General features: G+C 34.2%; 1 protein-coding gene across 1 annotated transcript; it reads left to right on the top strand.

Annotated features, from left to right (window-relative positions):
- Positions 1 to 15,940: 15,940 nt before the first annotated feature.
- On the top strand, positions 15,941 to 18,744 carry LOC113330689 (lysine histidine transporter-like 8). The gene is made up of 5 exons (XM_026577520.1): positions 15,941 to 16,456; positions 16,544 to 16,677; positions 16,839 to 17,269; positions 17,838 to 17,969; positions 18,048 to 18,744. The coding sequence occupies exons 1-5, from the start codon at positions 16,017 to 16,019 to the stop codon at positions 18,534 to 18,536; spliced, it is 1,626 nt and encodes a 541-aa protein (XP_026433305.1). The 5' UTR covers positions 15,941 to 16,016; the 3' UTR covers positions 18,537 to 18,744.
- The last annotated feature ends 1,221 nt before the right edge of the window (positions 18,745 to 19,965 follow it).

The raw sequence follows: 19,965 nt of genomic DNA, 5'->3' as shown, positions 1-19,965 counted from the left end.
TGGTGGGGATAACATCATGAATGTATACATATATGATGAATATTTGATAAAAATAAAATACTATAATATTCATGGGACACAAAAAAAATAATTAACATTCATTCATACATATATATATATGCAAACATACAAGTAATATAGAAAATGATTACATAGATACATATATACATGCCTAGTCATTATACTAATTTTTCCCAATAAGTTTTATAAATCAGTGACATCATGCTTTTCATTAGTAGACAAACATCACATGGTGAGTTAGAATATAAAGTGAGATGAGTTTTTTGTGTGCATCACATGATTTTATATAAAAAAACTAGAGACAAAAGTGTCACTTTCAAGTGATAAAGAAACAAAAGTACTATCATCATTATAGAAAAATAAGCTAGTGAAATCAGATTGTTTTTTTTTTTTTGGTGTAAACAAAAGAAATAGTACAAGCATGTGATAATAAAGTTCCAAAAATATGTCACTTTCAAAGAAAGTAGACAAATATGCATGTATATAATATTATTATTATACATAGTTTGTTAAATAAATCAAGAAGTAAAGGTATTAGATATACCTTCTTTTGGAAAATATCCCCCTTTTTTTGTTGTTGTTGTTAAGGATGAGTACTCAATTGGCTAGAGGAGGTGTTGATAACGTGTAAAAGAAGGGACAAAACATAAAAGAGAAGAAGGATAATTGTAGACAAAATGTAAGGGAATCAGTGTCTCTATTTCATTTTCTTTAGTTCCTTTAAATACAAAAGAAGAAGTGCTTGTTAGTACACTTGTTGGGAAGGAGAAGAGAAAGAGTTACATGTGTCTAGTGATTGAGAGATAAGGGACATGCATCTTGACATGTGTGGTATGTGGTCATCCACTCCTCTACACATGTTACTTCAACACTTTTATGTTTTTAGATGTAACCGTAGAATTAGCTTTAGTGGAAGAAACGAAGCGATACACTATTTTAGGCATTTCCATGTGCACTATTGGATATCTAACATGAACTACTCAAGAAAATTATAAATCTCATACACAATAGAGGTCCTTTTTTCAGGGGTGGTATGAGGTTTTTCCATTCCTATTAATTAGTACCGGTCATTGATACTGTAAAAAAAGTCTCCATTTGCTTACTTGCATTCATTTCCATGGAAGTTGCCATGGAAGATGTTTATTGGTGGGAAGTTAAATTTAATTGGTTGTAGCGAGAAGCTCTTGATCACATCTTATTAGAAAGCCTTTACACCCCTTTGCTACATCTGATTATGGTATTTGGCTTCTCTTTTATTTATGCGGGTCCTTATATGGAGCTGCTTGACAAATAAAGATGGAATCTGCATGTTACTTCGACGATCCGAGTTTCACCAACATGACAACTCCTCTCCACCCGAAGGAGTCATTGCATGCATATAATTATCTTTCATTACTATTATGCTAGCTTGATTTGATTTGGCCAAGCTAATAAGGTGACCACACAATGAGTAATTAAGGGAAAACGTTGTTTGAAATCAAAATTGATTACATGCAGGATTTTCACGTATAGAATATTGTTCTTTGGTTACACCGTGGCTTTCATGTGGAAAAAAGATTATTTGATTAAAGGAAACTTAATTTTGAGAATTCAAATCACAATAAAGGGGAAGTTATTGCTGGATTATTAATGGAGGCGTTCTAGCAGCTTTGAGGGACATCTAGGGTGGAGGAAAAAAAGAGTGCTGCCCAGTTATGAGAAAAAGTTCCTGTTTTGACCTCTCTTTTTCGGCAATGCTATTAGCCTCTCTATTTACCGCTCTATTCAGCACTCAGCATGAGGTCGCAAGCTGAGCTGCACCAGAAGACAAAACATTAATACACCACGTCAGACTTTTCTTTTCATTTTTTTTTCTTTACCTCTCTTAACTTTGAAAAAAAAAACTTCCAAACCTATGTAATTATTTCTTCTTCTTCATTTTTTTTAATCGAATCTTTTTGGAAGCGAGAGTCAGAGAATAATCTTTTATTTTTGGAAGTATATAGTCATTAGATACCGATGATGATGAAGCATATTATGATTCTTCTTCAAAAGAAAAAATTATTTCATGTCTGTGGTGGTAGTTCTATACAACTTATATCATCAGTACAACAACAATCATCATCAATTAATTATTTTTCTAATTTTTTTACTACTTGGTAGTAATTATCATCATCCTCAAGATCAAAACAAAACTCGTTACAATTTTTACTCTAGATATACTTCTACACAACCAATCTTCTTCGATTCTAAGATCTGAGATCTAACAATTGATTTTTAAATTCAAACAAAATTTGTATGTGTTATGTTCTTCTCAATGGTTATTTTGATTTAACGACTAGGTTTGAGCTTTATTTTGAATTAATTGACATTGTTCTTCAGTTAGTTAAATATGAAAAGTGCAATAGTTTGATTCAGTAGGTTCTTGTTTATTGAACCTAATTAGTTGATATCGATTGTTAGACTTATAGGTAATATCAATCCATAAACAATATAAGAAGGGTTTGATATAATAAAGAATTTTGTGATCTGGGTTTTAACTTTGAGGATATAGTGATGGAGATGTCTGGTGGGAGGCAAACCATTTTGGGCAGGAGAAGAAGGGAAAAAGTAAAATAGAAGACAAAAGATAAATAATTGCAGAGACCAATTTGACCGATCACGCTCTCTCTCCCACGTTTTTATTTGTTTCAATGACACGTCATCTTGAGCTGTGATTAGAGTGGTGAAGAGTGCGTGGAATAACATTTCTGTTTTTTTCTTCATTTCTTTGTATTATGGAGAATGAATAATTAACCAACTGTATTAACGTTCTTATGTATTAATAAAAAAAAAAAATTGTTTTCCCATGTGACAGAACAGAAAAAAAGATCAAGAAAGAAAGATGACTTAAAGATAAAGAAATGATAGATTGACCGAATCAATTTCCGGAATGTTCTCCCGTGTGAAACAACAAATGAGACCCACATATGTCCATTACCAATCCAAGTGTTGAGAGCCTTGATCTCGTCCACGCATTTCCCTATCGGGACATCTTGGAGTAGAAATTATCGGTAAGTGTAGTAGTTCCGTGTAAAGATATAACCATAGAGCTGGAAAAAGTCCAGATATCATTCATCGTGTAAAAGGTAGATTTGGTCTCATCTTTCTGCGGTTTCTAGTCAAGTATTACCGGTTTTTTTAACCCAAAATTTATTCTTCTCAAAACTTTTTCTAATTTTAATTCGATTTTAATCGGATATGAGCAGCTAATATGTTGCTTCATGGGCTTCGATGACAAACAGTTTACAGAAGTTTAAGAATCCGGGTAATTTTTTTTATGGATTCTAAAAGGGGTGGAGCTATCAGTTGGTCACTCATGACGATTTCCTTGTTCGATTTCTATAGTCTCTTATGGCGGTCGAGGAGCTTATTTTATGTGGGAATGTCATAAATACCCTCGATTTGGAGATTATCTGTATTCAGTTCACCCTAATTTCCTTTTCTGATATGTGATTTGTTTAATCTCGTTTTCTTAATTAATTGATGTCATTTGTCAAATTCTTCCCTAATCTCTACATCTGGTGCAAATTCTTCCATTTCTTCGTTAACCCTTGTCAAATCTAGTTTTTTTTTTTTTTTTTCCTAATTCTACTTTGTAATGATTTTGCTTGGAAACTAAGTTTTTAGGGTATAAACTCTATGAAATGGGTCTTTGTTTACCCTGCATTTTGTTTCTTTTGCTAAACTTCATCTTTATTTGGTTTCCTGTGTTTAGTCTTCTAAATCAAAATTTTAAGTTTTGTTGTCTAGATTTTAGATGTTTTTCTTTTCTTTACTTTGTATCATCATGTGTGCAACTTGGTATGGTGATGTGTACATTCTTGCATCTCATCTGCATAACTCCTTGACTAGTGGTAATCAGTTTGTTCTTAACCAAATAGTTCCAAACTACCTAGCTCTTTGTTAAGTAGTTTTATTGCAGGTTTTCCTACTAATAAAACTAGTTTTGATATTACAAATGCACATTTTTTCCAATGGGAAGTTCAGGGGGCCGGGTGTATCAGTTAAAAAAGTTATAGATACTGTTCTTCTTATCAGATTTCAGTTAGAGCGTGAGATGATAGAGTCTTGTCTATTGCAACTAGAAGAGTTTCTTGGTGACTTGTTTTGTATAAAAAAACTGAAAATTGATGATGATATTATCAATTGGTTTCCTATTGAGGAAATGTTTTTATACCAGTTCATAACTTGTTTCCTTAGCAAGTTACAAGTGAGAGTCTTTGAAGATTTCTTGCTTGTAATGGTCATATCATCTCTTTAAGCTTTCCTTTTAGTCATTCAAATGATCGTTTTTCAATCACTGTTAAAGATCTTGCCAGAATTAGGCAACCTTCAAGGTTCGGTGTTAATGCAGAAACTGAATTTGGACTTGCTAATGGGGGGAACTTTGAATTTCATAATTTTCCATTCTTATTTTGTGGTTTCTATGATCTGATTGGGCACAATCTAAGTGAATCTACAAGATTTGAGATATCACAAACAACAAGTAGAAATACAACAAGCTGAAGTTGATGCATACCTTACTACTTTACATCGATCGCGTGAAAACAATGCCACATCACAAGAAGAAAACCAACCTATTATGGCGCAGAAAGGTGTGGAATGGTCCGATAATAGTCTATGTAGCTACCCCTCAACCACTCAAGCCTCAGAGGTTACCTACAATGACTTGCATAAACAACTAAACGATGAAATATCCAGTCAACAAGGGAGTTTAGATCTCAATCCTGAGAGTAATCAAAATGTAGCTCAGTAATATCAATATTTTGATGAAATATTAAGCTTCATCATACCTTCCATGTAACACCCCGAGTTCCGGACCAGAGTCAAACCCATATGGAGATCCGAACTCGAAGCATTACAGGTCGGAAAGAGACAAAAATGTTATTTTTATATAATTACTTCACTAAACTTGAGGAATTATTCTTATACATGAGTTTAATTAATTATATATAAATCCACTAACAAGATTCTCAAAAAATATTAAAATCAAATTACACTTCAAACAAATAAAAGAAATACAACAAATTCAACAAAATAGCTAATTTCTTAGTTTCCACTTCCACATTCCGTAATATCTGCAATAAATGTCAATTGGGGTGAATGACAGCTCAATAGGATGCATTCCCTTTCTCAAAACATGCGAAAAATACCAATCAATCGAAGAGCACACACAACATGAGAATTCAAACACAACTTCAAGAATTTACTTATATATCCATAAAATAAACTCATTCATTTATCTTTATGCACGAGTTTTCTCGGTTCGTGCCCCGCATATCCTCTTATCGTGGTCATTCCGATAAGTTGCACGAGTATCCTCAGTTCGTGCCCTGCCAATCCGCTTATCGGGGTCATTCCGATAAGTTGAACGAGTATCCTCGGTTCGTGCCCCGCCATCAAAACAAACATAATAGTTCATGTTTAAACCACAATACTAGCAAACATGACAAATAACATATATTTCTTTGAAGCATTTAAGCAAACACAATAACTGTAGAATTGTATATTACAGGTTTCACAATGATTCCTTGATCCGATCGTCTTCAAATTTTAGGAGCACATTTATAACATATTTATACATGATATATCCAAAATGTACAGAAAACCAACGGTTTAAATGAAAGATAATGATTTTATACGATCCTTCTAAAATCTGGGCAGATTACATCATTTTAACAAAATATTCACAGTAAATTCATAATAATTTGAAATTTAGCAAACTCAACGCACAATTAAATATAAGACATAAATCTACAACTTTAATTAAGAAATAAAATCATTTTGATATCATCAAGATTGCCGAAACACAGCCAAGAACAGACAAAGCGAAATTGTACACAAATTTCAGAAGTCAATATCCAAGTTCAAACAAACATTCAACGGTGAATATCTGGTGAAATATCCTCAAATTTTAACTAGTTTTTCCTAAACATGTTGTACATGAATAACACAAGGTTGATCATCAATTGGATGCATATAATGACACAAATAAATTTCAAAAACCTAACTATGTAAAATTAACGAAATCAAAATCAAAACACAAAGAGAAAGAGAATCTAGCATTCTACCTCTTAATTTGTTACAAACACCTCATGATTTTCCTCATCCTTATTCTCTAAAAACTATAGCTCCATCTCCTTCTCATTGTCCATACCTTTTAGTTTTTCCCTTCTTTAAAATCATTTTTTCCAATTTATATAAAACTATTAACTTATTATGTTTATAACCCCCATTAACATTAATACCAATATTAATACACATAATTCTATTTATTAATTTATTCAATTGTCTTTTCATTTTCTCTAAACTTTATTTACACATTAAAATAAATTAAGTGGCACTATTTCCACCCTACCATGTATCTTTTCTAGTTCAAGCAACCCACTTAGGCTAAGACCGAGGAGCAACAACCTAAATGACATGCTCAATGGTCTAACCCGACCCCAAACGGTAATAAAAAAATACCGGGTATTACATTCTACCACCGTAAAAGAAATTTCGTCCTGAAATTTAGAACATACCTATAGTCTCAAAATTCCAAAAACAAATCACCTAAATACACAAAAGCTAGAATACAACTAATGCAATGAAGCAAGCAATACAACAATCAAGTCAAACAAGCATGCTTAGCATCACATCAACATTTCAAATAATTTATTTTTCGGTCTCATTCAAGATCTAAATCCTAGAGCTCTGATACCAACATGTAACACCCCGAGTTCCAGACCAGGGTCAAACCCATATGAAGATCCGAACTCGAAGTGTTACAGGTCGGAAAGAGACAAAAATGTTATTTTTTATATAATTACTTCACTAAGCTTGAGGAATTATTCTTATACATGAGTTTAATTAATTATATAAATCCACTAATAACATTCTCAAAAAATATTAAAATTAAATTACACTTCAAACAAATAAAAGAAATACAACAAATTCAACAAAATAGCTAACTTCTTAGTTTCCACTTCCACATTCCGTAATATCTGCAAGAAATGTCAATTAGGGTGAGATGACAGCTCAATAGAATGCATTCCCTTTCTCAAAACATGCGAAAAATACCAATCAATCGAAGAGCACACACAACATGAGAATTCAAACACAACTTCAAGAATTTACTTATATATCCATAAAATAAACTCATTCATTTATCTTTATGCACGAGTTTCCTCGGTTCGTGCCCTGCCAATCCGCTTATCGGGGTCATTCCGACAAGTTGCACGAGTATCCTCAGTTCGTGCCCCGTCATCAAAACAAACATACTAATTCATGTTTAAACCACAATACTAGCAAACATGACAAATAACATATATTTCTTTGAAGCATTTAAGCAAACACAGTAACTGTAGAATTGTATATTACAGGTTTCACAATGATTCCTCGATCCGATCGTATTCAAATTTTAGGTGACCATTTATAACATATTTATACATGATATATCCAAAATTTACATAAAATCAACGGTTCAAATGAAAGATAATGACTTTATACGATCCTTCTAAAATCTGGGCAGATTACATCATTTTAACAAAATATTCACAGTAAATTCATAATAATTTGAAATTTAGCAAACTCAACGCACAATTAAATATAACACATAAATACACAACTTTAATTAAGACATAAAATCATTTTGATATCATCAAGATTTCCGAAACACAGCCAAGAACAGACAAAGCGAAATTGTACACAAATTTCAGAAGTCAATATCCAAGTTCAAACAAGCATTCAACGGTGAATATCTGGTGAAATATCCTCAAATTTTAACTAGTCTTTCCTAAATATGTTTTCTATCAATATCACAAGGATGATCATCAATTGGATGCATATAATGACACAAATAAATTTCAAAAACCTAACTATGTAAAATTAACGAAATCAAAATCAAAACACAAAGAGAAAGAGAATCTAGCATTCTACCTCTTAATTTGTTACAAACACCTCATGATTTTCCTCATCCTTATTCTCTAAAAACTCTAGCTCCATTTCCTTCTCATTCTCCATAACTTTTAGATTTTCCCTTCTTTAAAATCATTTCTTCCAATTTTGTATAAAACCCATATTAACTTATTATGTTTATAACCCCCATTAACATTAATACCAATATTAATACACATAATTCTATTTATTAATTTATTTAATTGTCTTTTCATTTTTTCTAAACTTTATTTACACATTAAAATAAATTAAGTGGCATTATTTCCACCCTACCATGTATCTTTTCTAGTTCAAGCAACCCACCTAGGCTAAGGCCGAGGAACAACAACCTAAATAACATGCTCAATGGTCTAACCCGACCCCAAACGATAATAAAAAAATACCGGGTATTACATGCCAATCTATGCAGCTCTCTATATTTCTCTTTGAGAACTATATCGATTGAGTGTGAAGCTAAACTTGACTGCTTCAGTAGTTATTGGATAGATTGATCTAACCAGACAAAGGAGTTTACTAGATTAAACGGAAGAGCATTTGTCAACGTCTCATCTATATCTTGTAGCAAGATTGATTAGAGTGGTTATCAAACATATTACTCCTTGGTTGTTTGGAATACGATCCAAAGGCCTTGCTATTCACGTGCACGACTCTAGAAGTTGACGGCGCAGGGATACTGAGGGAACTAAGTAGCTCGGGGTAGTATGCTTGGTCTCAACTATACAAAGTTGGTATTAGATTTTTTATAGCGACTTAATTCTGAGAGTATTCAAAACTGAACTAGGTCCCGGGGGTTTTCTGCATTTGCGGTTTCCTCGTTAACAAAATCTTGTTGTGTCATTTACTTTTCTATTTCGAAATTATAATTGTTGTTTTTTATAATTAAAAGTAAATTACACTTGTACGTTAACTCTGAATTACTTGAGAGTGATCCTATAGAGTTTGATGATTTCCGAACCTATTATCAAGTAACACACTTTGTTGTTGTATTGTCTCGATGTTATTTCCATAGTCAATCACACCAGTTATCTTTTTGTTGTATTGTCTCGATCTCGTATCCATAGACGATCACACGAAGTATGAACTGAATTGTAGTATTATCTCGACTCTATCCATAGACGATCACATTCGGTAGAGGACTTATAGGTTGCAACAAAAATATTGTGGTGTATTTGGGTATCCTCGTCTTTTCACCTTTTGAGAAATAATGAACCACACAGTTGAGTACGGAGAAGATTAAGTGCCTACATATTGTCATGTGCATCCAATAAGCCCTTATGATTGTCCCCACGTAAATGGCATTGGAACTTAAAAAACCCCTCGTTTACCCCAAAAGTCGTCTCTATCACCATTTACTTGTAAAATATCGGATTGTCCCGTAGTTTCTTCAATAACCTTTACCTCATATAATTAATTTGACACTCATTATGTTCCTTGACATGATGTGAAAATGACTGTATATGTTAACTGCAACGTGAAAACCACAATTATCTTTTAACGGATCACCCAGTAGCGGATTGTTGTGAAGATTAACAGATACTTTGTTTACTCTATGATGTGAAGGTTTGAATTCATTGGAGTATTCACTCGAATCACTTACTCTGGATTCAAGAATCTCAAAACCTATTTTTAATTTTAAAAAAAAATCAAAAAATCTTTTTCTTTTTCTATCTCTAAATAATTCTAATTCTAAAACTAACACTAACTCAAATCATTTATCTAACGTACAAATCCAATCTAATCATTTACAAAAAAAAAAACTCTCTCTCCTCTCCAGCGATAACAAAACCCATCACCGCCTGAAACCTTTGGAGCAAATCTGCTCTTATATGATGGAGCAAATCTGGGGAAATCTACAACCTATTTCGATCATTTACTTTCTCTACCTACCTATTAATCTAACTTAGATGGTTGTTCTTGCTTTTTTGAAGCTTTTTTTTTTCCCCTTGTTATTTAGATTTTCAAACTCTTTTTGATTTAGGGTTCCGTTCTTGGCTTTTTTCTAAATCTCTGATTTGTCTTTGTATGATAATGATGTTTAACAGATGGGATTTGGGTTTTTGGTAAGTGAAACTCTTCTTCAGTTTCTACTGAAACAACAACAAAAACAACATCACCCACTTCGACTCATTCACTAGAAACAACAACAACAACTGCAATAGACACCACAGCCGAAACTCCAACTCTCAGAAAGACACTAACCATATTCCGACCGATCCCCACCAGATTCAGACCGAACTCGCTCTAGAAGTTAGATACTATTTTAGTTTAGTTTGTTACTTCAGTTTTGATTGTGTTACAAAACCTAGAGCAATGTTTGGAACACTTGATGATTGTAACAAATCTGCTCATGTAGACTTGTAACTTTGCATAGGGTTTCTCAAGAAAAAAAACTAACAAGGTCATTTAATGTTGTTTGGTTACTTAGATTTTGGTTTATTGGTAAGCTAGGATTGAGTTTGATTGAAAAGGTAGAATTAGTTTATCTGTTTTCATGGAAATATTTTGGAAGTGATATAATCGTCTTGTTGTCTATTTATCACAAAATTCATGTAAAAAGTCAATGTAACGATCCCGTTCTCGAATCGGTGCTATCAAATATGACTAGGATTTTCATAAAAACAGTAAACTAGCTTAACTCATATAGAAAAGACATTTTTACCATTAACTAAAATATGTAGACAAAGGTTTTGATTTACTCATAGTAACCCATTCAAAATGAAAAAAGGTCCCTAAAAATAAAACACGAGCTGCTCCCTAAATAAATTGTTCTTTAATAAACATCCCCCCAAAAAAAGGACCAATTACAGAATGATCATAATTTTTGTATTTCCTTTACAAAACGGTCATACTTTTGTGGTTTACATGATCTTATTCTATCTGATTTAATACTTTTGAATTTCCAAAAATATCCTCCCACAAAATACCCTCCTCAATTAACTAATTGGTTGAGGTGGTGGTGATGAAGCGATGGTGGTGGTGGTGGTGGAAGCTTAAGAATCTTCGCTAAACCCCAGAGGGGAAGTGATGAACTCTTTGGATGACTATGGTGTAACGATTCTGAATACGGTGTAACGATCCTGAATGCATTCTAACGATCCTGGATGTGATGTAACGAAATGTAAGCGGCGACACCACCACCTACAAATAGTACCACCGTCAAAAAATTATAATGAAGGGAAAAAATTAAAATTATGTATGGAGGATTAAATACAAAAGGTATATATTTAATTCATTAACATATTTAACTGTGAGTCACCACTTAATTCTCTTCCTTAAGAAAGTATGACCATTTTGTAAACCGGGTGTTAATTGCGGGACTGTTTTGTAGATTTCCCATACGATAACCCATACGAGTGAGCATTTTTTGATCAGTTCCAGACTGGCCCATTAGAGGTGGTTTTGGACCTTTTGGTCACGGTCATCAAAATAAGTTCGACATACTCCTACTAATCACTTCTTTATTAGATGTTATTCCTCGTGGCGTCACCTTCCAAGTTACGTATCGATGCACATTAGGCATTGATGCATATCTCTTAACTTAACTTTGTGTAGCCACAACGGCACATGGATTTGGTGCTTGCATCCTAAGCTCACAACACAATCCGACCAAACAATTTGTGGTGTATCTACCAAGTCAATCTCATGGATGGCTTCCTAGTTACCATTTGCTTGCATATGTGGTATGAAACCAGATATTCAGTAAGAACGATTTTTTAGGGATCATGATTTTTTTGAGGGGACCATGATTTTATTAGGCCACCTTCCTTATAGTTATAAGGAGTGTCCTAAAACATTGAAATGACTAACCTATCCTTAACTTAATTTAATTTAAAACCAACCCAATAACCATCTACATATATATATAACCACCACCTCCTCCCACCATCACCTCCCACCATTGCCGATTACCACCACCACCTCCCACCATCACCACCACCAACCACCGATTACCACCACCACCTCCGATTACCACCACCACCACTATATATATATATAGCTTAATTTAAAACATTAACAAACATATTCTCACAAACCCATTACTTGTCATTCGTTTTTGGTTGAATAAATGAGAAGTAATCATTAAAATGAGTTGAAAATGGAAGTTGCAGAGAGGTTTAATGGAGGGTTTTTTTTCAGAGAAAAGTTTGGTTATCACGAATTATTTTTTCTTAACCGAACTAAGATTCGCCAAAAAATACGTTTAACCGAACTCCTTGTATTAGAACAACACAAGTCCATAAGTTCGGTTCCTTCGCAAAATAAGGATATCACCGAACTTTAGTTTATGAAAATAATGAGAAGTCCACAAGTTTCGTTCGTTCGCAAAAATATTAAGTTTTCTTTGTAACCGAACTCTACCTTTGAAACTTCGTAACCGAACTCTATCTAATTCGCCAAGAAATAAATTTCGTAGTAACCGAACGTTTGCCTAATTGCATATATGCATATATAAGCCCAGTTCGGTTGATTCGCAAAATATGTTGAAGTTTGCGAACCAACCGAACTTCTGACACTAGGTTACTTTTAACCTGCAGTTCGGTTGGAAACTTGGTTGCGTTGAAGTTTGCGAACTAACCGAACACACAAGATGTACCCAAATAAATTGTTAAGTTCAAAGTTCGGTTACCTACCATTTTATCCTAGGTAACCGAACATTACACTGTACGACCAAAACCTCCATTAACGAGCGAGTTTGGTAACCTGCGTGTTTGGAAAACATGACCGAACTACACTTTCAGGTGTGTTCGGTTACATGTTCTTGACATATGGTAACCGAACTGGCCCAAATCTACATAAAAAAATTAATTTTTTTGAAAGTTTGGAACAATTCAACCAACATTATCTAAGTTTGAAGCATACATGGGTACCCAAATACCCTTCCTCCGGTTGTGGTTGGTAAAATCCATCGTTTTTCATGTTTTCCTTCTTCATCTTCTCTAACTTTACTCTCTCAATAATTCTACTTCTTTAAAAGAAAAACCATCTGATTTTTTAATCTCACTAATTATCTTTAACTTAATCATCTCACTAATCATTACACTAACTATTATTAACACTAACTAATCATCACTCAAAATTAATCAGGAGGGTAATTTAGGTATTAATATAAATATCTAGACAAGGGATGACCTAGATTTACTTCTAATGTCTTTATCCAAAATAAAACCATGGTCCCAAAAAAAAAACCATGATCCCAAAAAAATCTTTCTTCGGTAAGCATCCTAACCTCTCAACAAAATGAGACCAAGCCCAAACTTTGTGGGGGTTATGTACGAAATTGTATAAGCATTTTTGTTTTGATCTATGAAATTTTTCCTCCGTGATAAAAATAAATTAACCACCAAATTATCATCTAGAATTTTCACAACTCCAAACTTATACTGTTGGGTGTTGAATTGTCCCTTGGCATCTCGATAAGCCAATATGTTTTGTTTCTAGATTGATTTCAAACCGACTTGGCCTAATTCCATTTGGTAGATAGTTAAGCAAAGATATTTATCGATGGTTAAACAGTTGTTTAAATGTTACATACAAGTAATCTGGCTAGAACATATCACCTTTCATAGGCGCGCAATAGAAGTTATTTGTAGAACCTAGCAAGTGGCAACGTATTAGCTATCCTGCGAGCAGATAATCCGAAAACTGCATGTGATTCATGTGTACTGAAAGAGGTGGTAATCTTTGCCCTAGTTGTTAGCTAGCTAACTAGGGTTTTGTTTCTTAAAGCTTCATAATTCACATGCACATCAACATAGACTTTTCCCTGAAGAGGTATACCGTGCAGCAACCAATTAGCCTAACTTGTAAAAATGGAAACATAGTCAAACAATGTGAGTACTGTTGCCGAGCTAACTAGTTGCACCACTCAAACATGTCTAAACCGTAAATGTGCCACATTCAAATTTGTCAACTAATCAGCAGCCCTATCGTCCAAATAATGCTTGGTAAGTTGGTTGTTAGTTCCATGGGCATGAAATGCTTACAGTTGATGGTTTCTAGAATGTTGTTTGAAAGAAAGACATTATCGTATTCGTAGCCTTATCAAGTTGCAGGTTGGCTAAATAAGGATGACGTACAATGTCATTTGATGTTCGGACACAGATTCGTAAACTATTGGTGCCAAATGTAATAAAGATGACCGACAATGTCACACTGTTATACCGCCCTGGTCTGAAGATCCAAACTCTAGACCTAATTAGTACTAGCGCAGCACATTAGTACCTCCTTTTTGTGAATCTTCTGATGATTACACTGTTTGATGGGCCGGAAACATTAGCTACCACGAAAAACCATTATTGAGAGGGGTTGTGAGTTTTAGTCATGACTAATCAACACCTCCATACATTGCATTTCTCTTACAATTTCTAGTTTACTTTTTCTAAAATATCTTTACCCAACTCTGGCTATAAATATGTACTACAACTTCTAAGCGTAACTCCAATTAACTCACAAGAAGAAGCAAATCATCTCTTGTGTAATTTGCAGGCGCGGAAGATACTTGTATTAGCATTATCCAAGGCAATAAAATACAAATTGAGCGACCTGAAATATACAAGAGTGCTACTATATATATTGTTCTATCTGTGGAGACAGTGATGCCGAAGAAGAACTGGAGTGGATTAACAGGGACCGGGAGTAATAGAAAGATGGAGATAAGTTGTAGTACTACTACCACTGCTAACAAAGGCCATTTCGTTGTGTATACGACAGACCAAAACCGTTTTGTTGTTCCGTTGCAATATTTAGGTAGTCAACCGTTCCAGGAGCTACTTAAAATGGCAGAAGATGAGTTTGGGTTAGCCTGTAATGGACCTCTTAGACTGCCATGTGAAGCTCAACATATGGAGTATGTTCTTTCTTTACTGGAGAAATCTACAAGATAGTTTACTCTAAATTAGTTGTAGCAAAGACCTCTGTTTACGATTTTGCTTGATGAAGTATATGGTCCATGCTGAGTCCTGACTGACTCCCCATGAATTTATTTGTAAAAAGTAAAAAACAACATAACTTTGCTAGCTAAACTTTTTTAGTACTGCTTTCCATATCAGGCCAATCAATATTTGATGTCTATTAGTTTGAATTTGAAGTGAAAGTGTAAAACATATATAGTTGTTATGTTTTTTTCTTCTTTGCAAGATACAATGCGTTGGAGTTCTCACAAATATACTTGGAATTGGAATATGCAGAAACAATTACATAGTGATATAGAATTTTCAACTGGCCTAAATTTTCCAAACAAACTATCTGGTCAACTTCATTGATCTAGAAATTCTACAGAAAGGCTGCTAGGCGAACAATCACAAATTTTCAAGAAATCCCATCCTTCTTCTACGGTGATGTTGCCAACCCAACTATTCTTTGACCATGCACAAACAATGCTTATAGATTCAGTGATTCTCATTACCCCTTTAAAAGTGGGCGACACAACTCGCACTCTAGGCAAAAAGGGGGTTCTTGGTTCTTTTGTCACTAATAAAGCTCTTCCCATTCTGCATGAAGATCTGTAAATTAGGTACTTACCCATACTTGGCACTCCTTTAAATGCCCAAATTTACACTTCCATAAGAGCATCTCCAATGCTAGGGGTGAAGGTCTTAAAAAGACAAGACATCTAGGATTTAGCACTTTTCTAACCAAGAATTTATCTTCAATGCCAAGGTCAAGGTAAGTTAAAAGCATGACATGGATGCCATCTCATAAGAAAGGGTAAAGGAGAAAGTCATATCTTTACCTTCTCCATGACCCAAGGTCTTTTGACACATAATCAATTCTTTATTCCAAAATTAATTTGTCTCTAAGTTATAGGGTAGTAATATCTTGGCATTGGAGATGAAATTTGAGGTAGAAAGTATAACTTTCATTTTTTTTAGTCACATAGTAATGACCCACAACAAAAAGGTATTAATAGGACCTCCACCTAGGATTACCTTCACCCCTAGCATTGGAGATGCTCTAACAATCTGTAAACACGTACGCAAAATTCAAAAGAAAAATCCATACCTCATACTATAGGGAGCATTTCTAACTCGAGAGCAATGGATGAAATCTACGGAGGCAAAGGAGAAATTAGTTCCCTACCAATAACACCAAGATCATCAGCAATGGCACCTCCAATACCACCAATTTCTGCTCCACCTTCTCAATTTCATTCACCATCGTTGAGTAGATCTCCTTTACTACTCGAGAGCCCAATTCACCAAGAAAAATCTTTATCTACTAATATTCATACCCCGAATGCTAAAACACCAAATTCAAGACTTTCATTAACACCACGGTTTCTTACACCATTAGGTAGCCCGGTAAGAAAAATCATTAAAATGACTAAGTTAGAAACTCATCATGATGATCCTGATAATTGGCTTCCTTTAACCGAATCTAGGAACGGTAACGCGTATTATGCCGCTTTTCATACTCTTTGTTCCGGTATTGGTATTCAAGCTTTGGTTCTTCCGGTTGCCTTTACTATTCTTGGTTGGTAAGTAATAATGTTAATTTTTGTGTCTTAAGCTAATTAATCACACACACACACTAATCCATTTTTCCTACTGATTCTTACATGCAGGACTTGGGGAATCATAAGCTTGACAATTGCATTTTCATGGCAACTTTACACTCTCTGGTTGCTTGTTCAGCTTCATGAATCAGTTGACGGAACTCGCTATAGTCGATACTTAGATCTTTTCACGGCAGCATATGGTACTTGCTACAACTAAGAAATATACCCGGTCAAACAAAGTATTCCATTTAGCTGAAATTGCGTGTAAACAACTTGATTAATTATTCATTCTGGCTAATGAGATTTATAATGAATAATTTTGAATGGTACTTAACTTAATTTATTAATATTGTTTATATAGGTGGAAGGGCAAGAAAAATTATAGCCACGGTTCCAATTGTGTACCTATCAGCAGGAACATGTATTGCCTTGATCATCATAGGTGGTTCAACTATGAAGCTAATCTATCAGACACTATGTGCAGGCACATGTAGCAACCCTAAGCCATTGACTCCCACTGAATGGTATTTGGTATTTACATGCGTTGCAGTAGTGTTTTCTCAGCTTCCAAATTTGAATTCTATCGCCGGTGTTTCGTTAATTGGCGCTGTTACAGCCGTTGGGTACTGTACGATTATGGTTGTCGTTTCAATAATCAAAGGCAGGATTCCTGGTGCTACTTACGATCCCGTTGATGAAAGTTCTGATGTTTTAAAGATTTTCGGTCAGCTCAATGGCCTTGGTATTATCGCATTTGCTTTCAGAGGACATAATCTTGTTCTCGAGATTCAGGTATGCATTTCTTCCTTAACAACATATGTTTGTTTAATCGAGAAAAAAAACTGTTACTATAAATGGAAATTGGACTATAAGGGTGTGGGAAATTTTCAGTTTGTAACTGATTTATATTGATAAAATTTTGGATAATTAAAAAACAAAAAGAACTTTAAATTCCAGATACATCATCAGAAAAATACGACCGACTACTTTGTTATAATATTCATTGAGGAGAAAAGAAAAGAGCTCTTTGATGTATCATTATCAGTTGGTTAATCGTGTTTAGTTCATGAATTAAATAACGTTGACCCTTGGGCTATTTGACCATTTTGGCCAAAGAAAGACGAAGTCAAACATGAGCGCATGAGTTTGGAACTTTCAACTTTGTTGAAAAATCCAAGCTACAAAATTATCCATATTAAATACCGAAAAAGAAAGACAAAAAAAAATCGTCATTATAGTTGGGGTGACGACAGCATTAGTGTGGCACCGTGGTACATTCCATTGATTGTAAATTATTAGTAGTGGGATAAGATTATCAAATAATTATTTAATCATAATTTTGCATTAATGGGGGGTGCAGGGAACACTGCCATCAAGTGAAAAATACCCATCCAAAGTGCCTATGTGGAGAGGTGTAAAGCTTGCCTATGCAATAATCGCTATGTGCCTATTTCCTCTGGCAATAGGAGGTTATTGGGCTTATGGTCATATGGTAAACAAACACCAAAGTTAAACAATAACAAATGCGTAACCCTGCGAATTAGTTAACTCAAATTAAATCATTATGCAGATACCAGAAAACGGAGGAATGTTGTCAGCGTTATTCGCATTTCACAGCCGGGATACATCCAAGACAGTTCTTGTACTGACGGGTTCAGCAATAGTGGTAAATGCAGTATGCTCTTTCCAAATCTATGGAATGCCATCTTTTGATGATATGGAACAGAGATACACAAACAGGTTTCACAAGGCATGTCCATGGTGGGTTCGAGTATTGACTCGTCTGTTTTTCGGATTTATAAACTTCTTTGTGGCGGTTGCAATACCATTCTTGGGTAGTCTTGCTGGTTTAATCGGAGGGTTAGCATTACCAATCACTTTAGTTTATCCATGTTTCATGTGGATTTCCGTCAATAAACCAAAACCACATAGTGCAATGTGGTACGTTAACTGGGGACTTGGAATTCTTGGTATAGCATTGACATGCATATTGGTTGCAGCTGGGTTTTTTACTGTGATAAACACTGGTATCAAGGTCAGCTTTTTCAAACCCAAGTAAGTCAGATAGAATATGAAAAGAAACCTTGTGGTTATGGAAATTTATTGAGAGCTCAAGATTATATTGTCCCTTCGGGGATATCCAATAAAAAAATTAGAACATTTTATATATTTAGTGGGCTAATCTTTCTTTGTGTTCTTACTTTTTGTTTGTTAATTGTTATTACTCCATCTTCGTCAAGCTGATGCAAGATGAATAAGGTTGAAATATTCGATCACTCTAATGCGTGCTAATGGAAATGCTCAATTGACTCTTTTTAGTTTTTTCTTTTCCTTTTGTTTTTTCTCAAAAGAGACAATTGCTATCGAAGTTTAGTTAAATAAATGGTAGCGGATCTAATGGTCTTACTTAGTAAACGCAAGTTACAATTTCTTTTAGTTTTTGTTTTAGTCTCTCTAACATTATGTTTAGATCAGTTAGTTATATGTTGTTATTAGTAAATCTATTACGTTACATGTGTGTAACTGTCATTGGTTTGTATAAACCGAGTCCAACTGCATTTTATTTCTTCTTGTCAGTCTTTTATCAGCGTATATTATACTCCATCCGTCCCTAATTAGATGACCTATACCATAAATAAGTGGAGTGATAGATTAGTATTATTATAAGAGATATGTAAAATTTGATAGTCATATTTATATTCATTAGATAAGTGTTTTAAAATGCTTTCCGATGATACAAAATTTACGAAAATCCGTTGTATAGTTTGAGAGATAAATTATTTCTAAATTTACTAGTAAATTTTAACTAGGTCATCTAATTAGGGACGAATGTAGTATGTTATGTTGTGTCTGTGATCCGGGAACCTTAATTTATCTTTTCTTTCTCTATTAATGGTTCAAGAGTTTCTTCCCCGGTCATCATCAACAATGGAAAATCCTACTACTATTTCAATTTATAAGGTTCCTCTCAATTATTTTTCGAATTTTGTCTTAGTGAAATTAACAGAAGATAATTTTCTTACCTGGAAATCTTTGATGCTACCTGTAATTCGTAAGTACACTAATGAAATTTTTAGATAGGTCATATCCTTGTCATGTTCAGTATACTAATGTACGAAATGACATTGAAAATCCTTTCTATATTGGCAAGAGTGGTGCACGCGTGTTGCGCGTCTATTTCCCATGTTGGCCGGCGGTAGGTTTTTTAGAACGGATTTCTCATTCCTAATATACATTCAGAACCGTTTTTGTTGTTATGGAGGTTCCTACGTATTATTTCTATTTTAGGTCTCTACATATTTCGGTTATTCTTTAAAAGCCCTCACAGACTCCCGATAACTGAACCCTTTAGTGCATGATGATCCAATGGGTGTGAACAATAGTTCACACGAAATTTTTCCCAAATATGACGGCTCAATTTTATTCTCTGTTAAAATTGGTTAGCGGTTTCAATTTTCCCTTCTTCTCATTAAAAGGGGAGAGATTGG

This window comes from Papaver somniferum, chromosome 1 (genome assembly GCF_003573695.1).
Source record: "Papaver somniferum cultivar HN1 chromosome 1, ASM357369v1, whole genome shotgun sequence".
Taxonomy (NCBI): Eukaryota; Viridiplantae; Streptophyta; class Magnoliopsida; order Ranunculales; family Papaveraceae; genus Papaver; species Papaver somniferum.
The sequence above is the reverse complement of the archived record's forward strand: the minus strand, read 5'-3'. Positions and strand labels throughout refer to the sequence as shown.